General features: G+C 36.2%; 2 protein-coding genes across 2 annotated transcripts in view; one reads left to right on the top strand and one right to left on the bottom strand.

The window, feature by feature from the left end:
• Positions 1–9,050, bottom strand: part of prg4b (proteoglycan 4b) — a 10,140-nt gene extending 1,090 nt beyond the window's left edge. Inside the window, exons 1-13 of the mRNA XM_055048576.1 lie at positions 8,785–9,050; positions 8,622–8,700; positions 8,215–8,331; positions 7,631–7,753; positions 7,167–7,214; positions 5,814–5,873; positions 5,502–5,732; positions 3,535–4,602; positions 2,725–2,811; positions 2,157–2,293; positions 1,060–1,216; positions 873–980; positions 533–661 (exon numbers count right to left, since the gene is read on the bottom strand). Coding sequence (XP_054904551.1) covers positions 533–661; positions 873–980; positions 1,060–1,216; positions 2,157–2,293; positions 2,725–2,811; positions 3,535–4,602; positions 5,502–5,732; positions 5,814–5,873; positions 7,167–7,214; positions 7,631–7,753; positions 8,215–8,331; positions 8,622–8,688 — 2,332 coding nt within the window. The 5' untranslated portion in view covers positions 8,689–8,700; positions 8,785–9,050. The remainder of the gene's footprint in view (positions 1–532; positions 662–872; positions 981–1,059; positions 1,217–2,156; positions 2,294–2,724; positions 2,812–3,534; positions 4,603–5,501; positions 5,733–5,813; positions 5,874–7,166; positions 7,215–7,630; positions 7,754–8,214; positions 8,332–8,621; positions 8,701–8,784) is intronic.
• A 5,857-nt stretch (positions 9,051–14,907) lies between these two features.
• The window catches only part of fcho1 (FCH and mu domain containing endocytic adaptor 1), a 41,091-nt gene continuing 31,375 nt past the window's right edge, over positions 14,908–24,623 (top strand). Inside the window, exon 1 of the mRNA XM_055048563.1 lies at positions 14,908–15,034. The gene's annotated coding sequence lies outside the window, so the exon portion shown is untranslated. The remainder of the gene's footprint in view (positions 15,035–24,623) is intronic.

The following is a 24,623-nucleotide window of genomic DNA, read 5'->3' on the forward strand; positions in this document are numbered from 1 at the left end:
TGTGGAATATACTGTATGTATCAAAGAATATTTACATGTAAATCAATGGGATTATAGTGAAGTGACTAATTTCCATCTCTAGTCTCTAGCAGGTTGATGTTAAAGTACAATAATAAGAGATAAAAACCACAAAACACTACGTAATAAAACAACTTCAAATAATCTTTAACTTTCCATATCAATGCTGCCAGTTTTTACAATATTCTTTGTTGACATTCCTTCTACTTCCTGTCTTAGTTTGTTTCTATCCTTTCCACATCTAAATGTTAAAACATTCACCCTCTCCTTGACAAATAGCTTAGCCTCTGTCAGACTGAGCATCCATTTTCCACTCACAACACATTCTCTATTAAATTTACATCAGGGCTTTTCACTGAGTCAATAAGATGCTTACGATGCTTTCATTGCTTTTAGTTTGTACAATTAAATAGAACGGGTTCATAAAGTTTTCTTCATGTTGATCTATCAAAAAAATCCCAATTTGAAAATGTGAAAAAGTTCAATATTAAAGGATGTTGAATTGCTGACTTACATCTTGAGAAGACGACATATTTGTATCCCTCTGGGTTTCTGTTGGTTGGCACTGAAACGGCTGCTGTGACGGTGGAGGGGAAGCCTTTCCAGGATCTACGGATGTTTATTGTTGGTTCCAAAACAGAAACTGTGAGGAGATGGAAAATGAGAATTGGTCAGTTTTGCAGCGAGTTTGGATCTGACGTTCAGGTCCATTCTACTGCATTGGTGTTATAAAGGATGATTAATCCCTCTTAGATACTAGTATCTAAACTTCTTTTAGAAATATGTAGAGTGACAACCAAAAGCACAAAATGCCCCATAATGCAGTTCACCAACTCTAAAAATTTGTGCAGTACCTGCTTGACGGGCCAGTCGAGCACGAACGGTATAAACAGGCGCTTGGGCCGTTCTTCCACATTTAGGACTGGTGCCAAACTGGTATGAATATTTCTGAACTGTTCCCCCTGTAAACCAAACAAACAAAAAAAGTTTGAAAGAAATTACAGAGAAAGATATTGAAATGCTCTGGAATGATTTCATTACCTCTCTTGAAGAAGTAAACAGACTCTTTCCTGCTGAGGTACTGAGGCACAGACAGGGCAGCTGTGATGTGGCCCTGCAGCCCGTCAAAACCCGTTTTTACCACTTTCGGATAACCCGGGTCCAGAGCATCATTTTCGAACCTCCAGTATTTTCCTCCCTGCAAATTTAAACAAACAAGGAAATGTTATAAATATTCATCAGTTCAGCTAAGAAGTTTTGAGGCGTAATGTGCTTCAGTTTTGTTGGAATTGTCTGTGATGCATCAGGAGAAAGAAGTTCATAACTGTGAAGCAGAGTGAAAATTTTGTGCATTTTTAATTCTTTTTTTTCTTCCTTCATTTAGCATCTCTAAATTTGGAGAATCCCAGATGCAAGTCTTTTGTAGACCAGCTTATTTTTCTTTGCAAAATAGTTCAAACTTAGTCAAATTTGAAACAAAAACAAAAGAACATTGTTTACATTTTACCTTCTGGGCTTTAACTAGGGCCCTTCTAACTCAGGAATGAGATTTGATTTAAACCATTACATTGTTGCTCTGACTGTATGTTTAGTGTTGTAGGTGAACCTCCTCCCCAGTCTCAAATGTCTTATGCAATAATTGACTAATTTAATTATCGATTAATCGGCAAACGGACTCAAAAAAATACTGTTTGCTGAAAGAACAACACACTCAGATCAGTAACTAAACCATAAATGTGCAAACAATATATATGTATTTTGCATTTGAGATTAAATAAACCTTGGTCTGAAAATATGTCCTACTCAGAACAACTCAAGTTGCGCAGTTTAAGCTTCACTTGGTTCAAATTCTGTAAAAAATAGACATTTTATTTGCTATCCAATTATTAATCATTTAATCTAAAAAAAATAATCAACAGATTAGCCCAAAACAGCATCAATGTTAAGTCAAGCAGGAAAGGCTTTTCACGTTTTTTAGACACTAAAGCAATGTTATTGCATTTTAGGCAGTAAAATGTTTATTTTCTTAACAGAAAAATATTTAATAGAATTGTATTTGTACATTTCAATGTACTTATAAATGATTCTTGTCAGATGTTTGATGAATCTCTGCAGGATGCTGCTATAAGGCGTCTTACCTTGAAAATGTAGGTTTTGCCCTGACAGTTGCAGCGAGTGAACACAGTGTCGATGGGTGAGGGGACGCCCCACACCGCCGTGATGACTTTGGGTGGACTCGGCACCAGGTTTCTGTCCAGAACCCAGAAGTGATGGCCTGTAATAAATGAAGAAGGTATAACAGCCCTCCATGCAAGCTGAACAAATATTGTATAGTTGTTGAAAACTGATGTGAATGTGGATGTAAATAAACCGAATTAATCCAAAACTAGTGTTAGCACAATATAAGAAGAAAATAATCTGCCAGTAGAAGAAATTTAACTTGTAATAAAATGCCTTGTTCCAGATTGTTTCACTTATAAGCAGTATTTTTTCCATCTATATTAAGTAATTATTGACTCAAAACAAGCTCCTACATGCTGCTGAAAAGTTACTTGTGATTTAGTTTTCTTATTTCAAGTGCACTCAGATATTTGAACTAGAAACTAGTGCAAACATGATCATACTTGGTAGGATTTTTGTATTTTTGCAATGTAAAACATGACTGAACAGACTGGACAGACTGGAGTCCAGCTTTTTGACACTGACCTCTGAAAACCACCATTGTGCCGTTCCTCAGTGTGGTGATCCCACTGACCGGGCGTCCGCTGCACAGGTTTGTGTCTTCACTGTAATCTGGAGGACAAATGAACACATTGTTGAAGAAAAAAATCAAAATCAAACACTACAGCAGGACACAGGAATCATTTCTATTCATGAATTACCATTAAATTGAAAGCAGGACACTATTAGTTTCAGATTTTTGCAGTTTCATAAAATGCAAAATCTTTTTAAAATCTAAAATCTCTAGTCATCTCTGATCATTCATCCTTGGCCAACCATCCTGTATATGGGGTCATTTAAAACTGTTGTATAAAGTTACTCAAGTACCGATTCTTCTTAAAATCATTCAAGTAAAAGTAGAAAAAAAAACAGTGTAGTAAGAACGCTCCTGAAAGTACATTTTTGCCAAAACGTTACTCAAGTAATTGCAGGAAAGGCTAAAGTCAAACATTTGCAATAGGTGGTAATAAGTTTCTTAGATAATTTGAGTAAATGTGACTGGATGAATAGTTTCCCGTTTTCTCTATTTGTGGATAATGACTCTCACTGTCTCTGACTGGAAAATCAAATATTTAGAAAGTTTGGAAAGCCCTTTCCCTTGTCTAAATAAAAGTTTTAACTTACTTCCCTTGAGGAAGAATAAAAACTAACAGAGCTCATAAAACCTGCTGCTGCAAATATTCATTGCAGGAGCTGCAATGAATATTTAACACAAATTGGAAACATCCGTCACGCCTGTGAAACAAGTTAGTGCTTCATTAAAATATGTCTTCATTGTGTAAAATCTGTTATTACCTCCTTGGTAATCTTTCGGGTTGGTTTTAATCGGGGTTTGTGGGCCCAGAGGCTTGGCCTCAGGTTTAGAGGCGGGTGATACTGTAGACTGATCCGGTTTGGAGTCGGGTTTAGATGTGGGAGGATCAGCAGTTGTTTCATCTGGATCAACACCGTCACTGGTGTTGTCTGGGCCTGCCACTGTGGATGAGAGCAACCCGACTGTAGCTGGGGTCAGAGTGGAGTCTGAAACGTCTTGCAGAACATCAGAGCTGGTTGTGATGCTTTCTGGACTGCTCTCTGTGTTTGGGCTTGAAGTGGTTTCCTCAGTCACTGACGCCAACGTTGAGGAGCCCGGAGTTGTGGTGAGCTGGGAGTTTTCCAGCTCTTCCATTAAGTCCTTTACGTTGGTGGGGATGACCTCTGGTGTGTCTGAGGGGGAAATCTCCGTCTCAGTCTCTGTAGCTCCAGACGAAGCTGTAGGCTCAGTTTGTGGCTCTGAGGTCGTTGAGGGGTCAAGGACGCTGCTGTTTGGTTCAGTTGGTGGTTCAGTTGACGGTTCAGCTGACGGATCAGTTGACGGATCAGCTGATGGATCAGTTGATGGTTCAGTTGACAGTTCAGTTGAGGGTTCAGTTGACGGATCAGCTGATGGATCAGTTGACGGATCAGCTGATGGATCAGTTGACGGATCAGCTGACGGATCAGTTGACGGATCAGCTGATGGATCAGTTGATGGTTCAGTTGACAGTTCAGTTGAGGGTTCAGTTGAGGGATCAGCTGATGGATCAGTTGATGGTTCAGTTGAGGGATCAGTTGATGGTTCAGTTGAGGGATCAGCTGATGGATCAGTTGACGGATTAGCTGATGGATCAGTTGATGGTTCAGTTGATGGTTCAGTTGAAGGTTCAGTTGATGGTTCAGTTGATGGATCAGTTGACGGTTCAGTTGAAGGTTCAGTTGAGGGATCAGCTGATGGATCAGTTGAAGGTTCAGTTGATGGTTCAGTTGAAGGTTCAGTTGACGGTTCAGTTGAGGGTTTACAGGGAGTCGTTGCTTGATCTGGGTTGCTTGTCGGATCTGTGGGATCTTGAAATGGGGAAATAATACCAATTTAATATCACTGTAACTAATGGTTATTTTAGTTAACGATTATTTTCACAATTAACTAATCAGATTTTAAAAAAAGTTACCCCATTGTACACATTTTTTCATTTAACCTTTTTTATACAATGTTAGAAATACATTTTTTAAATCTTTCAAATAAAAAAATTAACATATTTTGGCTAAAACGCAATAACACAGCATTCCTTTGGTGCAGGAGTGTCCAAAGTGTGGCCTGAGTGCCATTTGTGGACTCTGAAATAATTTTGTTCGGCCTCTGACAACAAGTCAAGAATGGTAAAAATCTGGCCTTCGAAATGGAAAGCAAAAGATGACCCCGAAAATGTTGAAATTGTTCTTGTTTGTTTTTTAACTTTTAAGAAGGCAACAGTCTGTAACATTTATGTTTTGGATCCTCAATGATACACAGATTTAATAGAAAGTGTGTTTATTATTGCTCAGGCAAAACTAAAAAATCTTATTTAATGAATTTTGTGGCCTGCCAGTAGTTCAGATTTGCCAGTATTTTGCCCTCAGGGCAAAATGTTTTGACACTGCTGTAAATGCATTCTTTTATTTTTATAAAATGATGCATCTTCAGCAAAAAAATAAAATACTTCTATATGTGAAAGGCTCAGTTGTAGATTGTAGGACTGATCTGTTGACTATTTTTAGATTGACTAATTAATCTAAAATGCAAAAGGTGCTTAATTGGAGCACCTTTTGCTTATTTTACTTATTTTTTATATATAAATGGTTCTGCTGTGAAACAAAAGTGTTTAAATGCACCTTAAGGTCACTGTTAAGTACAGTGTCGGTTGTGTGATGCTGTGGGCCTGGTTGTTTCCCAATATCTGTGGATTTGAACACTGAACATCACACACCTGTGCTCGCAGTTGTAATTGCTGCCGAAGTAAGAATGTCATCCACAGGCGTCGGCTCTGTACTGAACTGTGGATCGTCTTTAACCAGAGTTGGTTCTGTCGGAATTTTGTCCAAGGGCCCAACTGGAGTCAGTCCATCATCACTGCTGATCTCTGGGCTTGGAGACGCTTCCGGTTGCACATCTCCATCGGTGGACAAGTCGTCATCTGGAAAAATGTCGGCGAATATATCTACCAGAGAGAGGTTTACACTGCCTGTTATTATGTCTGGGGAAAGTTGTTTGCTAAACTCTTCGTGGTTTTTTTGCTCACCATCGCCAAGATCCGTGGGTGGGTACGGTGTCAAACTGTCTGGAGTAAATGAGTTGTCATCTGCAGGTGAATTGGAAAAAAATGGAAATAGTTGTAAATAGCGTTGCATAAAATATTTAATCAAAATATTGACATGCTCAGGATTTTCCATCTCCAAGAAGCAAAAGAGAGAATTCTCTGAAAAAAACAACACATATTTTTGTCTAACTTCTCGTGCAAATATATTTGTACATATGAAATAAGACAAATTTAACTTACAAGAAACTCTTCAGCAAGATATAGGAGCTTGTTTTAAGCCAATAATTCCTTTGTATATGTTTTTAAAAAGTGCTGATTCCAATTGCAGATTATCCATTTTATATACCTACTTATACCAGTGGAATTATTATTTTTACATTAAATCAAACATACTTCAATATCTTGGCGAAAAATTATTTGTAAGTTAATTTTGTCTTTCAAGTACTAAGATATTTGTGTCAGAAAATACCAGGTACTGTTATTTCTCTTCATCCAGTTGTTACTACTTGTTAGGATTTTGCAGTGTTCCTGACTCCTTCATAAAAGGGCAAGAATATATTATGTAATTATTCTTCAGGTTTAATTCTGCGGTTTCCTTTTATGCGACTGAACGTGAGCCCAGCTTTCCTCCTCGTGTCCCCCGCTCATAACTGACTGCTGCCTCGTGTTTCATTTGGCTCCGGAGGCTTGTTCTGCTGGCTCTCGGCCCTTCAAAGAAAGCCCCAGTGGCAGAGCTTCAATCGGCTGGATGGATACATCTTCCTGCTCTTTTTCACTCGGAAATAAAAGTTCAGCTCCTGACATTTACTCACATGCCTTAAAATGTGAGTTTCAGGGCTGGAGCTGGAGAATGCAGAGGTGGCTAGAAACTAGTTACGCTTGAGTAACTTTTTAGGAAAAATGCTATGAAAAGGAGCTTAGTTTTTTACTCTGGCTTAAATAAAATTTCTAGATACTCTACCCACTGTGAGTAACTTTGCTGAATGAAGAGAAAACAAACAATTCATGAAGTACAAACACAGTTACGTCTTAAATACTGGACGTATTTCACCTTAATTTAACATGCAGTATATTTGTACTTTTCAACTGTAACTATTACTTTTATAGGTATTTTTTTCAATATTTGGACATAACATTGCATTTTTGTATGTCTGATGAAATAATTTTTAAATATATATTCTGATCAGTCACTCAACACTTTTAACTAGATTTTTTTTCACTTTTATGGAAAAAAAATATATATATAGACTTTTTACTCTTACTTGAGTACAGTTTTATGTACTTTACCCATGTCTAGTAAGATAAAAGCAGAAAAAAAGAAAACGGTGATCTCACCTGCAATGTCTCCTTCACCCAGTCCAGGATCCTCTGTCAAAGTTGAATCTGTCAGAATATTTACTATTAAATTTCAGCTGGAATTTCCATTGAAAAACATACATTTTCCTTCAAGCCTAAATAGATAAAAATGTAGCAAACCTTTAGGTAAAAAAATACCTTTGGGATTGTTATGTACATTATCACATGAACTACTCGCCATTGGTCCTGTTGCTCCTCCACTCTTTTCTGTAGTAATTACTGATACAGAAAATACCGTCAAATGCATCAGGGCAGATTAACTGCATGCATTTCAAGATGCTGCTGTACATGCTGCGCATGCATATGACTCATTTAATTAAATTTGTGCATAAGATATGTGTTTAAATGGCCAATCTTTGAGTTTCTTGTTGGGTATTCTGTAAAGAAAAAATGTTTGGCATGCTGATCAGCTCATACTGCTGCATGAGCTGATCAAGGCTTACCGTCCACATCACAACGCTTGTTGTAGTCTGGGCAGCAGTGGTTGAACTTTGAGCATTCGGGGTCACAGCTGCATCGCCGGCCTCTCCTGAAGGTTTCTCCACAACGGCCCTTGCAGGAGTTTTCTGTTGCATAGATAAAAATTTGAAGCTTAAAACACAACAGATCCACACAGTTCCTCTGGAATATACACACAACTTTGCACTTCAACTGAGACATTAGAATCAATTAATGTTTCTAAGTTTAAATATAACAATAAATGCAGGTTTTTAACAGTTTTTTCAGTTTATTCCTGCTATATCTTCATTCACTATCTACAAATAATGACACTAACAGTATGAGTAAAAACATTTTTAGGGGTTTTTCTTCATTTTTACACCATTTTTCATTCTGCAGAAAAAAAAGATTCATCCTCCTGCTAAATTGTATTTATTTTTTAGCTAAAATCCAAAAAATAGGAATAAAATGGTGTTTCTTTAAAAATGCCAAACTTTCTCTGAGAAACAGAATTTAGAGTTTAATATAATTTAATACACAAGCATCACTTCTGTTTGTTTATGTGCATATATGCAAAAGCAAATCTTACTTGTGGTGCACTGAGCTTCATAATCATCGCAGCACTCATCATAGGACAGGCAGCTGGAGTCACACTGACACATGTTGCCTCGGTAGTACTCTGCCCCACATCGTCCTTTGCAGCTCGCTGCAGGAAACATCGTAAACAGAAAAAACTATCAAAAACAAGTTGAGAAATCAGTGTGTGCAGCACAAGCTGCCAGAAATCGATTTCTGAAGTTGAGCAACAAAATCAAATGTAGGCACTTGTCCTCCCTCCGGTTAATGATCATTAACAAAGCAAACATGGATGAGAAGAAGGGAAGAAAACGTTTAACAGATTGCCAGAAAAATTAACAATATATAAATTTTTTTGCGTAGACTGGCAATTTAAATATTTTCTTAATGAAATGTGCCACTTGTTGAAGTTATACTCACTCTGAGATGAAATTAATTTCAAAGCACCAACCAGCAAAGTGGCAACCATAAACGTTTTGGAATGCATTATACAGAAAATCTGAAATAAAGCATCAGAAATTAAGATAAAACTGTCATTTTCAGAATTAAAAGGCAAACTACTACAAACATGGTGCAAACTCACCTTTCCTCAGTTCCTGTCTGCCAAATCGGTGATCTGTGCTTCTTTTATAGAGCCGAGGAGAGAAAGCGAGACGCCCTCAATGTCTTGTAATTGGCGAATCCGGTCTAATTAAAATGGTGATGATCTCACAGGGTGTAGGAAGGGTCCTGCAGTCCAGACATTAGGATTTACCACAAACACCTGGAAGCACATCAATACACTTCTGTGCCAGACAGACGGCTGACTTCACACACTTCTGGGCAGAGGGAAAAACAGAGGCTGGGGCTTGTGTTCGGTCAAAACTCAGAGAACAGGGGAGTTTCTCTTTGACCTTCCAGGTCAAAGACCGTCAAACAAATTAGTTATTACTTTTTTATTTGCTCTATTGTTCTCTAGGATTTTTTCTACTTATTTCTTACTTAGAACCTTAGTTGCAACCTTTAGAACTTACATTTCTATAATTAACTGCATTTATTATAGTATTTATTCATTCTTTACAACCAGGATTAAAATTTTCAGACAATTTGCTTTTAGCTTTGCAACATCTATGATCCAGTATGAACAAATATTAATGTCATCAAGCACTGAACCCACAGCTCTTTGTAAACAATCAAAAAAACAACTTGCACTTGCATTTATACCATTTAAAATTTTCCTCATTTGATGATTGTGATACATTGTCATAGATCTCATTCGCCAACACAAAACAGCAAATGATTGTAACGTGTAGTGGAGATGTTATACAATTTTGACATTTTTTCCACAAATTACCATTGAAGTATTTGGTGTATGTTTTCATTTATTCTACATAGGCACCTTCATCTGCAGTAACAGACTGAAATTTTTACTGATTCCTTTTTGAAAAATCGCCAACGCTCAGTCAGGATTAATAGAGAGAGTATCAATTAAATTTTTACATCTTCACAGTTTAGATTGGTACTTTTAGTTGTCCATTCCAATGCATGAGTGTTCGTTAATGCGTTCCAGAGTAGCATTAACGTTTTATGGTTTTCCTTCAACAATAACTTTTTTCTTGACACTTTGTCAAGAATTCCAGCTTTTTTTGGTAAGTACAACATGTTTTTGTTCAGCCAAAATTGTCCCACCTTAGTTGTTAATCTCGCTCCTCTCCGCTCTCCTCTTGTTGTTCTTCTTGTCCAGCTTCTCACTTTATATTTTTACATAATTTTCATGCTATTTAGAGATATTGAAGGTGCAATATCTCTAAATAGCAGCACTGCTGCTTTAGTGCTTAAATGTTTCCACAACTTTATCCCTGACTTGTCTTTGGGCTCCATGACTCCTTTTGTTCACTAATGTTCACTTACAAACCTCTAAGGTCTTTACCAAACAATTAGATTCATACTGAGATTCAACTATACAAGTGTAACCACATTTAATTTAAGGGTGTAAGAATGAAATACACCTTAAAGGGTAATTTTCCTTCCACTTCATAATCATGCTTGATTATTTGACATCATAATAAAATAAATAAAAGTTTGTGGCTATAAGGCAAATAAAATTGAAAAAGTTAAAGAAAGACAAATACTTTTACCATATCCTGCAATAAAAATGGGTTTATTATTTTTTTTTTATTTGAAAGGGAAAGTTCTGCTCAGTGGCTAATAAATGCAGAAAAGCTTATCTCATAAAATTATTAACAAAATCAGTGGATATGCAGTTCTTGCCATCTCAAACAATTCCTATCAAAGCAATTTTACTAAATATATTTATGCATTTGAGCCTTTTTTTGCATCGTTGTTACAAATGTAAACATTGATTTTGTTAAATTTGAATGGAAAATGTGTGTTTTTGGCAGGAGACAAAGGATAATTATTTTTGAAAAGTACCCAATTTTAAGTATGGAGGAAGATCTGTGATTCTGTTAGCCTGTTTTTCCTTCAAAAGTCCTGCAAATCTTACGAGACTGCGAGGCAATGTGAACTCTTAAAAATAAAACATCTAAAATAATAAAAATGGAACTGCGTCTTTTAGTAAGATAATCATCAAAAACATAATGAGAACAACCCACATCCACCCTACTACACAGGTCAAATATGTTTGTGTCTTTGGATCAGATGAAGAGTTCGTTTTGTGGTTGGAAAACTTACTGAACCGTTTCACAGCTCAGGGAATTTCCTGTTGTGTCATCGTCCAGTTAGAGGATCAGTGTCTGTTAGTGCTCTCATGTTAAAGCAGCAATATTAAAATGGCTGCACCAACTGAACATATTAAAGGAAAAACTCTCCACTATTTCCTGCCACACCACAAAGAGAAACCATGCACTGCCCTGTTAGATTCTTTGGAGTAGAGTTGAAGCGCCACCTGGTGTTCACAGCACAGAGCAAAGTTTCTCCTCTGCAGGTGATTTCAGTTTCTCTGATTTTACCTTTTATATGTATATGTTTGAGTAAAATGATTATTTTATTCTATTGACTACTGACAACATGTTTCTGAAATTCCTAGCAAAACATTTTGTACTTATTTGCAGAAAATGAGAAATGGTTACAAGAACAAAAACTACGCAGTGCTTTCAGACCTCAAGTAATGCAAAGAAAACAAGTTCATGTTCATTTAGAAACAACAATACCAATGTTTCAACTAAGGAAGAGTTCGGAAATCAATATTTGGTGGGATAACCAAACCAGGAGGTTTTCAATGGGGTTCGGTGGACTCTTCATTTTTTCTAGAGCTGATAAGTTATTTATTCTTTCTTTTTGTATGTTTGTAACTGCATAACTGTGTGCTACAATTATAACCTCACAAACACAATTATTATCACAACCATTTGTAGTGTGCTTCATTTCGACAACAGTCACATAAAGATATATCACAACATAATCATATTTTTAAAATGTGTTGATATTTATTGATGCTCTCACCGAACAAACAGTGGATAAAATTTTAAAACCAATCATCCAAACAGTGTTGGAAGCTTTTAAACATCAAAATTCTTATCATAATAATAAATACATCACGATAAATGATAAAACAATACTATAAATGCATTGTAAAAGACAGCTGTAATCTTAATTTAGCATATTTCTTTTCTTTTATTGAGGCATTTTAGATCCTACATCCTGATTTTGCCCTGACGTTTCACAGATCGAAAAAGCTGCATCTTGTCTGATTCTTTGCAGGGCAACACTTGACACAAAGGGAAAGGCGGTAGATGGAGATAATGCACTTGTTTTTGCAGATTTATCCCACACACACTTGATCACCCAGTGAGATGAGGCGAGCTTTGCGGGGTTCAGTGGGTTTGGTGTCCTGTGTCTGTGGTTTCTGAGCAGAGGAGGGCAATCTTCTGTCTTGGCAGCTTTAATAAGCCAGCCTGCACAAGCAGCAGCTAAGCTGATTTATGTGAGCCCACTCTGAAAAAGACAGGATCGGTGAGACACCAAGGACACAGGGTGAGCCCACCAGGTCTCCTTCAGTCAATCATTTTTAACATTTGATCTGAAAACCTGATCAAGGAAGCACAGTGACTTCCTGCAAGACATGAGCAGTCTAAAGTAGAGCTCACAACAGGAAACGGATTACGCATTTACTGTTTCAGTTCTGTTTTCAATGTGCTAAAACGCAACCTAAAGGATCAGTTTGAGAGCTATCTGAAACAATGTAAACATGCTTCAAAGTCTGAAGCAGTGATGCAAACAAAAGAGCCTTTAGAGGAAGACAAATGAGAGCGGATCTGTAGAGAAAATGCCAACACGTGGCAGAGTTTGATTCAATTCTGCAGCTAATTTCATTTTATCTCTGGGACTTGAATCAGGATTAAATGCTCAAATAATTATCCCTCATTTAATTTTGTGTTAGCAGATAGAAGGATGAGACTCTGCCAGTAAAATTCATTGATAAAGCAAGTAGTATTTTAGCCTCCTAAAGGTCCTGCTGGACTCTGCATGATTTAAGTTAAAATATACAGTGTTATTTTGAGCCCTGAAAATGGTACCTTATCTTGTGACATTGTGGCCAAATGTTTTCACCTTCCTTGTCGCTTACTGCAGGTCTAAAGACGGAAGTTATATCTAACCATCACCGATAGTGCACAGGAAACGAATATTCTTCAAAGCTGTGCAAAGGAGCCACTTCAGTGGGTTTGATATTATCTTCTGCTGCACCCTGTGGATCCCATCGGGCATAAACAATATCACAGAGTGGGTATATATCAGGCATGAATTCTTCCAGCAGAGAACTATTTCTGTTCACGAATCTGATGCCTAACCGTAACTGAAAGGACAAGTGAAGTCACAGCTTGTCAAAATACACAATGCATGTCTGTCTGTTCAAGTTTGCATTTTAAATGCCAGCAAGAAGTAAACATGTTAAACTGCCAGTGGAATTAGTACTTTTCATGATATTAAGGTTTTATTGACACAAAACATACTTGTATGTCTTGCAGAAAAGTTACTTGTAACATAGTTTTGTCTTCTTTCAAGTCCTAACATGTTTGCATTAGAAACTAGACAAATACTTTGTGTTTTTGCAGTGTATATGAAACAGAGTTTTATCTGAATATTATACATGTGAAGTTTTGTCCGAATTGGTTTATTGACCTTCAAATTAATGGTGTCAAATCAAAAAGGTTTTTTTTTCATGACATTTGTTGGTTTTAGTTATTTTATGCCGCTATTGTCAGTTGGTGGTTACCATAGCAACCATTAAGTGACTCCTCTTCCTCTTTTTCTGTTGCTTCTGTTTTTACAAGATGCAGAATATTTTTTTTTATTTAAAGCCATTTCATTGGCAACAATTGATTTGACAAACTTTATCATCTGTGTGATATGTTTTTTTCCCAAATATTTTTTTTTCATCTATTTGGCAAAAATCTATGTTTTGTTATCATCATCAATTGTCATCATAACCCCCAGCTAACTGTGGCAGATGATTGTTCACACTGTCCCAGGTCTGGCTGGAAGCTTCCTTCATGTTAAGGGGATTCTTTTCATTTCCGCTGTCGCAACATGCATCTTCAATTTGCAGGATTGCTGCAAAGTCAACAACTCAAAGCAAGATACAGTTTGCTGTATCTCCTCCTGTAGTTCAGGAGGAGAGATTGCCGCATGACAGTGACTCCAACTATCTGCTAGGATTTCATAAATAGAAAATAATCATTTGAATAATAAACTGATACTTGATAACTTGGATCATTTGTTTATGTATTTGACTTGGACCTGTTTATAACACTGAAGAGAAATGTATTTTGTTTTTGGTAAGTCCTTTAAGAAGTAATTTTTTGAAAATTGGCACTGGAATAAGCATCAATGAAAAAGTGGTTATTTAAGGTTTTACAATATAAAATGTTACACTGAAATTCAAGACTTTTTGTATTTGTACTTGTATTCAAATTTGGACTGGTTTTTGTTTCATATTTAAAACAATAAAAATGTCCAAACAAGAAATCAAATCTCTTTAACCCGAATTTTCCAAACTTTGACTTGGGGAAGCTATATAGTTCCCCTCATGACATCACTGTCCGTATAAGGTATGGCAGTTTGCTTTTAACAATTGGTTCACTTGAGGTTTTATGTACACAAGTGAAGATATATGATTATTTTAAATGCTCTATATCTTCTAATATTGTTTTGTAGTAAAATGTATATGGAATTGTTTTCATTTTCAATTAAAAATTAAGCTTCTTCACCGATTCATTCTTTTTTGTTAAATGTGTTAAATAGAAATGTTTGCTTGTTTTGACTTCTGATTTATTTTTACCAGTTTCCAATAAGAAATAGATCTGAATCCATACTGTACGTGTAAAGAAATCTTGGTCGATGCTTCATATTTTGAGTTGCTTTTATTATTTCCATTATTAAAAAATAATCAAACAAAGCTTAAATAAATCACTTATTATTTGATCATAAAAACACTACTTGTAATGTAATGCTGTAGAATTTTTAAACTAAAATCGAAACCCGTTTTGTCTTCATCTGTCCTTATTGTTGCAAACATTCATCTTTATCAGCTCTATTTTTATTTATTTGTTTTCGCAGAGCTCACTGGTAGCCAATAAGACGCTGCTTTACAATCGTTGACCCGCCTTTCTGTGGTTGCTATGTCTACTACACGTTTCCCCGTGATTGACGGGACGAACAGCCAATCCGCTTTGAGCGAGGGTGTGCGCGTGAGCCCACACTGAAAACTGCCTGGTGAAAGTCTACTACTAAGATCAGACCTCTTTGAAAGAGCGAGCGTGCGGCAACGGGGCAGCCGTTGGTCGGACCGGGGATGGGAAATGTACGTCTCGTTGTCTGAGGACTCTTTCCAGGTAAGAAATTTGTTCCGGGTCTTTTTCAACCACTCGTTATTCTGTGAATACAGGTGAGAAGACTGGCAGGAAACACTACGCCAAATAACGCTGGCGTTTTAAAAATAGCGAGCAAGAGCACAGGCGCTTGTTTGACATTTGAACGGAGGGAAATTTGGCTAACGTAAAAAGGAGAAAAAAAAACTATTGAAACATGTTTGAAATGTATAAAACTCTCAAAGCTTAATCACAAGCTGTCTGTTGGTGGTTTTAGAACATCATAATTCTCAAAGGGAGCCTTCAGTTGTATTATCCCATTAACATAATTGAGACTGTATGGTCCAAGTTAGCAGTTATTTCTGATGTCTGATGCTTCTTTGTTGTCAGGTCCTGGGACAGCTACCTGTGTGTTGGGTTACTTTGAAATTATGAATAATTCTGTAGCATTGTTTCTGTCTTGACATGCTTCTGTCATTTGATTTAGAAAATAATAGTGGGATTAGTAAAAATAAAGCATTTAAAGTTACTAGCCATACCTTTCTCAACAAATGAAACTCACTTTAGTTTATAATCTGCAGAATAAATTATTTTCTTTACTGCCTTGTTTTAAATCATTGTTCCACTACAGTAGTCTCCCAAAAAGTAAAGTTTGACACATTCATCCAGTGACATCATAATATAATGTGACAAGTAAATGAACTGATATAGAAATTAGGGTCAATTTTGATATATGATATTAGTACTGCTCTTAATGCAGATAACTGTTTTTTGATTATATATATTTTCCCACATTTTTAACACAGTGTAAAGGTGACCTCACTGTCTATTTTTCTTTATTTAAACTTATAATCCTGTGATGCATCACTAGTACTGTCACATGACTGAGCAGATTCCACATGGCCAACTCTCCCCCCTGTCGCTCCTGAAACACCTACACAAACATTAACATGATGGAAACAATCTGCAGCTGCTAAAATCAGCTTATCGGACTGATACCAATGCTGATGCTGATATATTGCCCGTCCCTCTTGCTAGTTTTTCATAATGTGTTGGATTTGACTGAGAAGTCAGAGCTGCGAATTACATCATTTCTGAGTCGCTAAAGGTTTTCTTGTTGTTGAAAACAATGGGATTTACTATGTGTTTTGGTGGTAAGGTTAGCCAGACAAGCAGAGAACAATTTATTTCTCTCCATTTTCTGCAATTCAAACATAAAAGGGACCCCTGATTAAATGGCAAACAAACCAATAAAAGTTCTAATAAATAGACTATACTTGGAGCTTTTATTACGTTGACCATGTGCAGCAGCTTTATTATTGGATACAAATCTTGGCCTGCTTGGTTAGTTACTGTTCTCCTAGTTGGAATATCAACTTTAAGAGGTGTTCGTGTCCGCTGGTGTAAAGTATATAAAATTTCTTAACATATTAAAACAAGCTCGATTTCCATGTGTATGATTTTTTTCTTTCTCTATGCACCAAATACTTGATGATAATAATCCCCAATCTGCTGTGTTGGTTGGTCTCTTTTCTTCTAAGAACAGTTCTGTTTACAGAAACTTCAGAATGTATTTTATTTGTTGTCTCTGTTGTTTATTTATTTTGGATATTTAAAATGTCTTCCAGTTTCAGTGTTAAAAGTTCATTATAATTTAAAATTTATTGATCTTTGATAATGTGTTCTTGTTTTATTATTGAATTACCATTATAGTGTTTGAAAATGGTCTTCAAACAATAATATTATTGTTTATTGCAATAGCTATGTATCAAGATTGATCAAAATGATCACATTCGGGCATCCCTATCCCTTAATGATACAACATTGGTGAAGAGGTATTTTTACCAATCATAATTGCAGCTTTTATATACACTTATAGCTACTGTTGTTAGCTTTTCATGTCACCACATGAATATGCTGTTAGCGTTTGTTTTTCATACTTAATATTTTTCTGACCCCAGCTTTTTACAACTACCTCAAAAACAAAGATGGCTGCAGTTTGATCTAATACTTTGCTCTGACTCATTAAAAACTTTGACATTCAACTTCTGAATGTAAATAAGCGTCAAACTTTTGCAGTCAAGTGCACATGGGGGTGGAGCTCTGACTGTGGTTTTAAATGTGGCGTATCTGTTTATCAACATAAATTTACAGTTTTTTATGCCACTCAACAGTTTTTTTTCTCTTAAAGGCAAAGGCTGAACCACATAAAATTAGCTTGATTGCTAGATTCTATTTATATTTGTAAACTGAATTAGTACTTAACTTTTTAAAATGGAGTCAGATTATTTAAGTTTTATAGGGTTTAGAAAGTTGGGTTTTAAGGTTTGATTACATCCATTTTTCTGAGCCTCAACTAAACCCACATTTGGTTTCACCCGAGAAATCTGTGTGGAATTCCCCTTTTATGCCTGGTATTTTAGTTTTATGTATCATGTGAAATAATATGCAAACAGTCATAGCACAGGCCACAATGTTTGCAAAATCAAACTGTACTGCAGCTGTTTCTTTAAGTCTGCCGGTGAATGCTGGTAGGTGCATTGTTCAAACAGTTGAAATGTCCCAGTTAGTCTCTCTATATACTGAAAGTGACTGCATGTGAAGGTGATGAATAAAAATATGTAGTTTTTTGTTATTTAAATGAAATGAAAACGTTGCAGAGCTCCCATTTTGCACCAATTTTAAGTTTAAAGACATATTCATGACAAGTTGCATTTGACTGCTCTCCATTCCAGGACATTGCGCACCTGCTAAGTAATGACTGATGGGACTTATTGACAGAATAATATCAAGAACATCAGAAATTGCAGTTAAGATGAATCCTATGCCTAGAATGTAGAAATGCATAAAAAAAATGGCTGGTCAATGGAACTGAGTGATTTCAGCTTGACTGGTTTTGATTGGTGAGCGGCAGACTACAAACTCAGAAATTGAATGCTTTTCCGAATCAGTGCCTTAGCTAAATGCAACCAGGGTGCTCTAATCGATATGTTAAAACAAAGACAAAATGAAGTTGACATTTTTCTGGTTCGGGAATTTAAAAATGAAATGGTGCAACATTTTTTTTTTTTACTAGATTTGTGGAGTTTCAGGGTGGTAGCGAGAGAAGGCTCCTCAGCTTTGAGTTGTTTTGGGTTATATTATATTCATATAGACACAGATCTTTACCTGTTCCTTTACCTTTACCAGATCTCTAACTTACGTTTGGTCAGATTGGGAGAGCAGAGCTGAAGTGTTTCAGTTGGAATTCACTTTAGACTTTAAGCCAGTTTAACATATAAGTATTTTTATCCAGTGAAGCACATGTTGGTGCAGGAAAAAATACTATAATACTGACACAAATTGGCCTATTTGAATTTAAAGAAGGGTACTTACTAATCGTATTTGTTGGTTTAGAAAATGAAGTAGTGGTGATGTGATGCCCTGCCCTGCGACAGACTGGCGACTTGTCCAGGGTGTACCCTGCCTCTCACCCGGAACGTTAGCTGGAAAAAGTCACCAGCTCCCCTCCCAAACCTACTTGGGAGGTTTGGGAGGGTGTAAGAAGATGGATGGATGGATGGATGGATGGGTGGATGGGTGGGTGGGTGATGATAACGCAGGTAATTCACTGGAACAAAGTCCCAAAATCTTTGCTGCTGCTATTGATGTTCTACTGACTGTCACGAAAAACTGTTCAAAGTCTGCTTTAAATAAGTCTGGACATAAATGATGGAGCCTGGCAGAGAGACGAGGATGACAGGAGCGGCTGAATGAGGAGTGCTTGCTGCTTTGCATTTTGATTTCCAAGTTAGTGCTTTATGACAGCTCTGAAAAGTTCTGTTGATTATTCAAACAGTCAGGAATGATAATATTCAGACAGCTGAAGCCATCAGAACGACTCTTTTTCTTCCTCAATGACTCCTTTTTTCTCTCTTTGACCCACAAACTTGTCATTCTAGAATCAGTCATTCTAGTTCTGTCTTTTGTCAGTACTTGCTGTCTTTTTTAACATAATATTGGATCTCATGATGTTGATAAATTATACATGTGTAGTCTCTAAATATGTAGGCTACAGGGCTCCAAGTGCTCCTTATGGTTTGCCAAGCAGGGCAGCACCCAGAGGCAGGAAACGGTAAACTGAGCTAACTTGTGACTTAAAAGAAATATAAACAGAATGATTTGGGTTTAGATATTCTGATTTTAGAGGATAGCCATGCTTATAGTTGTGAATATATTTAAAGAGTTGGGGAATTTAATATTAACCCTCTCTGTAACTTGTGGCCTGTGCCTGAGGCGGTAATGAGTCGAGCCAAGGTCTACATGTGGCAGATGGGAGATTCCTGGGGCAGGATGGAGGAATGGGCTCATCCCTCTGGGTATGGACCTTCATTTTTCTATTTCTGGGTTACCTTTTTTTTTTTTTAATATTGTTTACCAGCTTGGAGTTGGAGGATTTCAACTGCCTCATAATTACACCACAAGCAAAGTAAACCACGATGACGATAGTGAGGTTCATGACCGTCTTTTTTGCATCATTCATTGATGAATCAGATAAGTGGAGCTGAAGAAATTAGATCATTTATCAAAGTAGAGATGGGAAAAGCACTTGTATCTATTTTTTATTGGCATGGTTAGTAAGTAATTCATCAAAAAAGCACAACCTGTGGGAACAGGATATTAAATATTAAAAGTTTCTTTTCTGTAAAAACATTTGTAGACTTTAAAGCTGTTACCAAAGATTCAGTTAATTTTAGTATTAAATGTACAATAATAACTTAACATGTGGATAATAAAAAATGCACTTCTGTTATAAAATTTCAAAGCTTTAAAATCTAAAACTGCTGATGTCTGGGTGACTGACTTCAGAAGAGAAGCTTGACACCAGACTCTGAGGACAAGAATAAACAGCAGCATAATAATCCACTGATTTATGTGATTAACATTTTTTGTAAACCCTGATTTGGACAAGTAACTTTTTAGCAATTCTGAACCATTTTTATTTAGTCAGGCATTTTCTCCAAGAACCCTGATGAAGAAAAAGTAAGTTTCTCTTGACTGCATACACCAAGATTAGTGTATGCAGTTTTGGAACACACTACATTTTTTATTTAGCTCAATAAATTAATTAATATTTGACCACAAAAGAACATTTAGCGGTTTTGACGTGTAAAGGAAACACTATTCATAAAGAGCATGACAAAAACACCAAAAATTCTCATTTACTTGTTACAAATAAAATCCCAGAGTGTCTTAGAAAGTCAAAATCAAATTAAGCTTTGTTTGCAGTTTGTCTCAGTAAGGGCATTTAAGATATAAATATGTAGAAAAGGAAACTTTTTTTACATTTTCTTTAGCACCAACCTAAAAGTAAAAGGGGTAGTGTCCAGGATGTGTGCGGTCTACAAAGATGTTAGCTGCCCCTTTCCTGGCCTTAAAACCAAAAAAGTTCTGGATGGAAGGAAGGTGAGCCCTAAAGTTTCTCCCTGCAGACCTAGCTGTTTGTTGCGGTCCGACATGGTCCAGTTTTCTTTGAGGAGCAGAAACACACTGTGATGGATCAGCACGGGACTAATGGGCATATAAACGATGGAATTTGGAAGAAAATGGTTTTATCTTTTGCTAAGAAATATAAGATTATAGAGATATTAACACCAACATTATGTGCTGATTGAAAATGTTAACGATTTTTTCTTTGACTTTAATGATCACGATGACAGTTTCCCTGGTCATCATTCTCATCAAAAAAGTAAAGTTCAACAAACCATTAGATTATTTAAAATGTTCTTAATATGACTTGATGCATTTTGGCTTTTAAAAAAAAGCTGCAGAATAGTAAAATTTAATCCTGGAATCTCTTAAACTAAGTGTATAAACAATTTGAAAGTGAGACGTGACTAATATACACTGTCTGTAGATGATAACTAAGTTAGAAACAACAATATTGTTTGAAGTAGTTGCTGAGGTTTTTAGTAACTCTCGGACTGAATTCGCCTGTTGTGTGGAGTCATGCCCCACTGCTCTCATACAGCTGGTCATGCCAAGGCTTTGAAGGGCTGCTCGCCTGGTACGTTGTTCTAGTCGGGGCTGGACTGGAGCTGTACGCTGCAGTGACAAAAGCACATTCAGACTGGGACAATGGGGAACTGGCAGCCCGGGTTGTGTTTATCACTCGGCTTTCACGTTCTTTCATGGTACCTCCTCCTCATATTTATTATTGTGTTTGCTGTCTCACTGCCTCTCTGTACGTCTCAGCCACTGGGCCAATAATTTATCACTTCACAAGAAAAGCTTTGGCTTGTGTTGCTTGGTCTCTGAATACAGGGTGTAATTCTGCCATCATTTTAGCAAAGTCATCAGGCTTTGTTTTGGGTAAGCGCTTGGATTTATGGGCAGACATGTGTTCTGACAATTTCAGGATGCAAAACATACAAGCGGCAAACATCCATTTATTTTTTTGTTTGAAAAAAATAAATGGATGTTTGCCGCTTGTATGTTTTATTTTGAATCACAAAATTAGATTACTACTCAGATTTTGGAAAGCTTTGAAAAATGTCCCCATATATGTGAAAAACCGCAGAAAATAAATGCATTTTAGAAGTTTGGAAGGATCAGTTTTACTGAATCTAAGCAGTTATTTTGCACAAATTTTTTTTTAGTATTTTTTTATTTTTGATTGGTTCTAGCTGGTAGTCGGCAGATGAGACAATAAATGTTTTTTGTTTTTTTATGTTTTCTCTTCATTCATTAAATGCCAGTTGAAAAACTGAAAACTTCCATCATTTTTCATCCATTGGTGCATCAAATAATACTGCATTTTTTGAGTTTAATAAAAGAAGAAAAAAAAAACCTAAATGCATCATGTTTGATCCATTAACATTGTTTTTGCAGTTCCTTTATATTCTGTTTGATTTAAAACAATTATCTCTATTATGTTCACTCAGTATTTTTTTCTGTTTTGTGTGTTACAATCTAAACGGAGTAAACAAATTACCAGAAGACTAAAAATCAAAGAAGCATAATTATGCAGTTTTTGGTCTGTTGTAGGAATTGACAATATGTAAAGGTGCGTGATACAGTGCCGCAGCTAACAGCAAATACTTGAGACTCCCCTTTAAAAACCATCAGGTGAATGGAAGACGATGGATGATTTGGTGTGTGGCTCGGTTTTCTGTCCACTGCCAATGACAGACATGACTCCTGATCGAGACTTCACATTTTAAAGCAAGTTTACTACTTACAAAAGCTTCAGAAGACATCACATTAGTTTCATGTGGCAATATTATTACATGCCATAATGTGAAATAATTTCTTTGAAAACAATAAAAAAATTATATGATGCAATGTTGGTTGTTCATTTCAACAACTACAAAAAAACATAAAATGTTCGGCTAAATTAATTACTAAATTGAATTTAGTTCAACTCTGCTTATCTATGTTGTAAATGAAAACATAAGCCAATCTTATGGAAAGATTCAAACTAAATTACAGATATTCTAATTCTGGTTAGAAAACACCAGACAAGTTTAGTTTATTTTGCTCATTGGTAGAAAAAGTTTTCTAACTGGATAATGTTAGTCAATTAGATTGAAGAAGAAACAAACAGTTGCTGTTTTTGCAGAACTCATTTTTATAAATAGCATTGGCATTCCCATGCAGCCATGTTTTGTACATGCCCAAAAAGTACATGTAGCAAGCTGCATGTTTCTCGAAAACCATCCAGCTGGGATTGAGATAATAAATAACAAATCCAAAGTCTGGATGGACTGCTCACTATCTGGGGTACATATTTGTAATGAATAGTTCCAAAGCAAAGAGACATTGGCACCGTTTTGTTATTCCTTTTTCACAAGCCATATCTTGATAATGACATTCAAAGTTCTTGCATGTTTTTCTATTACATTAGTGCTGATTGACTGAGATAAGGCAGTCTGTATATGTTAGTTTCTGTGGTAGTGCCAAGACAGTATCCACTGTTTTTATTAATGCATGAAGTATATTGGGAGTTTGAACTATTAAAATAGGCGGTTATAATCAGGGTTAAAACCAATATGGAAGAACAGCAGACTGGATATTATGCACAACAGACTCTAATTGCTCCATAAATTCAATCTGCTTTGTCCTTGCCCTGTTTCTCTGCCACATCTGCTTTTTGGACTCTGGCCTGTATAAAATGTGAGAGTTTTCATGTATACACAGAAAAACCTCATCTATTTTTATACCTTAACAAGTACATATTTCTTCTGGTATGTTTGCAAAATGGTAACAAAAATATATATATTAAACCTTGAAAGACAGAAACAGTGTATCCTGTAAACCACAAAATGTAGAGAAGCCAACCAAGAAAAGCTCATTGTGCTTTATTAAAAAAAAAACATTTTAAAAGAAATGCAGAGAATAGGTGACTGTTGTGCTCTTATTGTCAGATATTTTAAAAGCAGTAAACATTCCTGTCAAAGTTAATGCAAAGTACATATTGTGCTCAATACTTTAGGCTCTTTCTTTCTGAACTCCAGGGCCTGCAGTGAACCTCCTCCAGTTGCTTACCTTCGAATTATTATTGAATTGATTACTGCAGATAACAATGTCTTTACCTCTGCCTATGAGATCAGACAGCTGTAGCTGATTCAGAACGGTGCTGCTTGTTTTCTCACCAGGAAAAGAGAGCACATCACCCTACTAAAGTTCATACACTGACTCCCTGTGACTCAGAGAATAGACTTTAAAATATAAGTTTTAGGGGTTTTTTTGCTCTACTAATCTGGAACAATCTTCCAGAAAACTCAAGGGTATAAGTACATTTTTTTAGAGTTGCCCATAAATAATAACTGAGAAAAATTTATTAATTATAACTTTTTATTACCTCTTTGTTCTGCCACTGTAGTGTAATGTTTTTGTTAATTATATTTTTATCATGTAAAGCACTTTGAACTGCCTTGTTACTGAAATGTGCTTTACACATAAACTTGATTTAAAACTCACTATTTTCTTATGCTTTTTCTTCTAATTGGCTTTATTGAGTTTAATCTTTTAGCATTTTTACGTCAGATTTGTACGTTCTTTAAATGTTTATAGTTTGGAGTTATGTGCAGCTTTTTGTTTAACTTGTTTTAAGACACTAATGAAAGTGGTATGGTTATTGCTGTATTGCTGTAAGGAATAATTGCAAAATGCAAGAGAAATGCATTTTGGTTTATGAGTCTAATCTGTAATATATCAAACTACTTTCTGAATTGTATGTCTGAAACATTTTATTTTCAGTGATATTTTAATTTATTAACTTAGTTTTGCATTGCCTTTGCCCAATTTCCTTTTGGTTAATCTTTAAGGGTGTTCTTCTCCCCACCTTTTCTTGCTTTCACTTGTTTTTCACATCAGTGCATCCTTTTTTCCTCCTCCCCTCTTTTGCCTCTTTTGGTTCCTCGCTTCAGCTACTCGACCTGTGCTTGTGACAAATGTGCCTGTTCGAAGGTGACCAAAGTGTCTTTATTCGTCTTTGCTGTGTCACCACATTTAGCCTGATTCCATTTTTAGTTTGCTTGGTTCATCTGCTGTTCTGAGCAGCAGCGAGAGGAGAAAAATGGGGAACAATTCCTCCACAGGCTCATTTTTTGTTGCTTCACTTAGCCAGTGG

Source organism: Poeciliopsis prolifica, unplaced genomic scaffold, assembly GCF_027474105.1.
Source record: "Poeciliopsis prolifica strain line A6 unplaced genomic scaffold, Auburn_PproV2 SCAFFOLD002, whole genome shotgun sequence".
In the NCBI taxonomy this organism is placed as follows: Eukaryota; Metazoa; Chordata; class Actinopteri; order Cyprinodontiformes; family Poeciliidae; genus Poeciliopsis; species Poeciliopsis prolifica.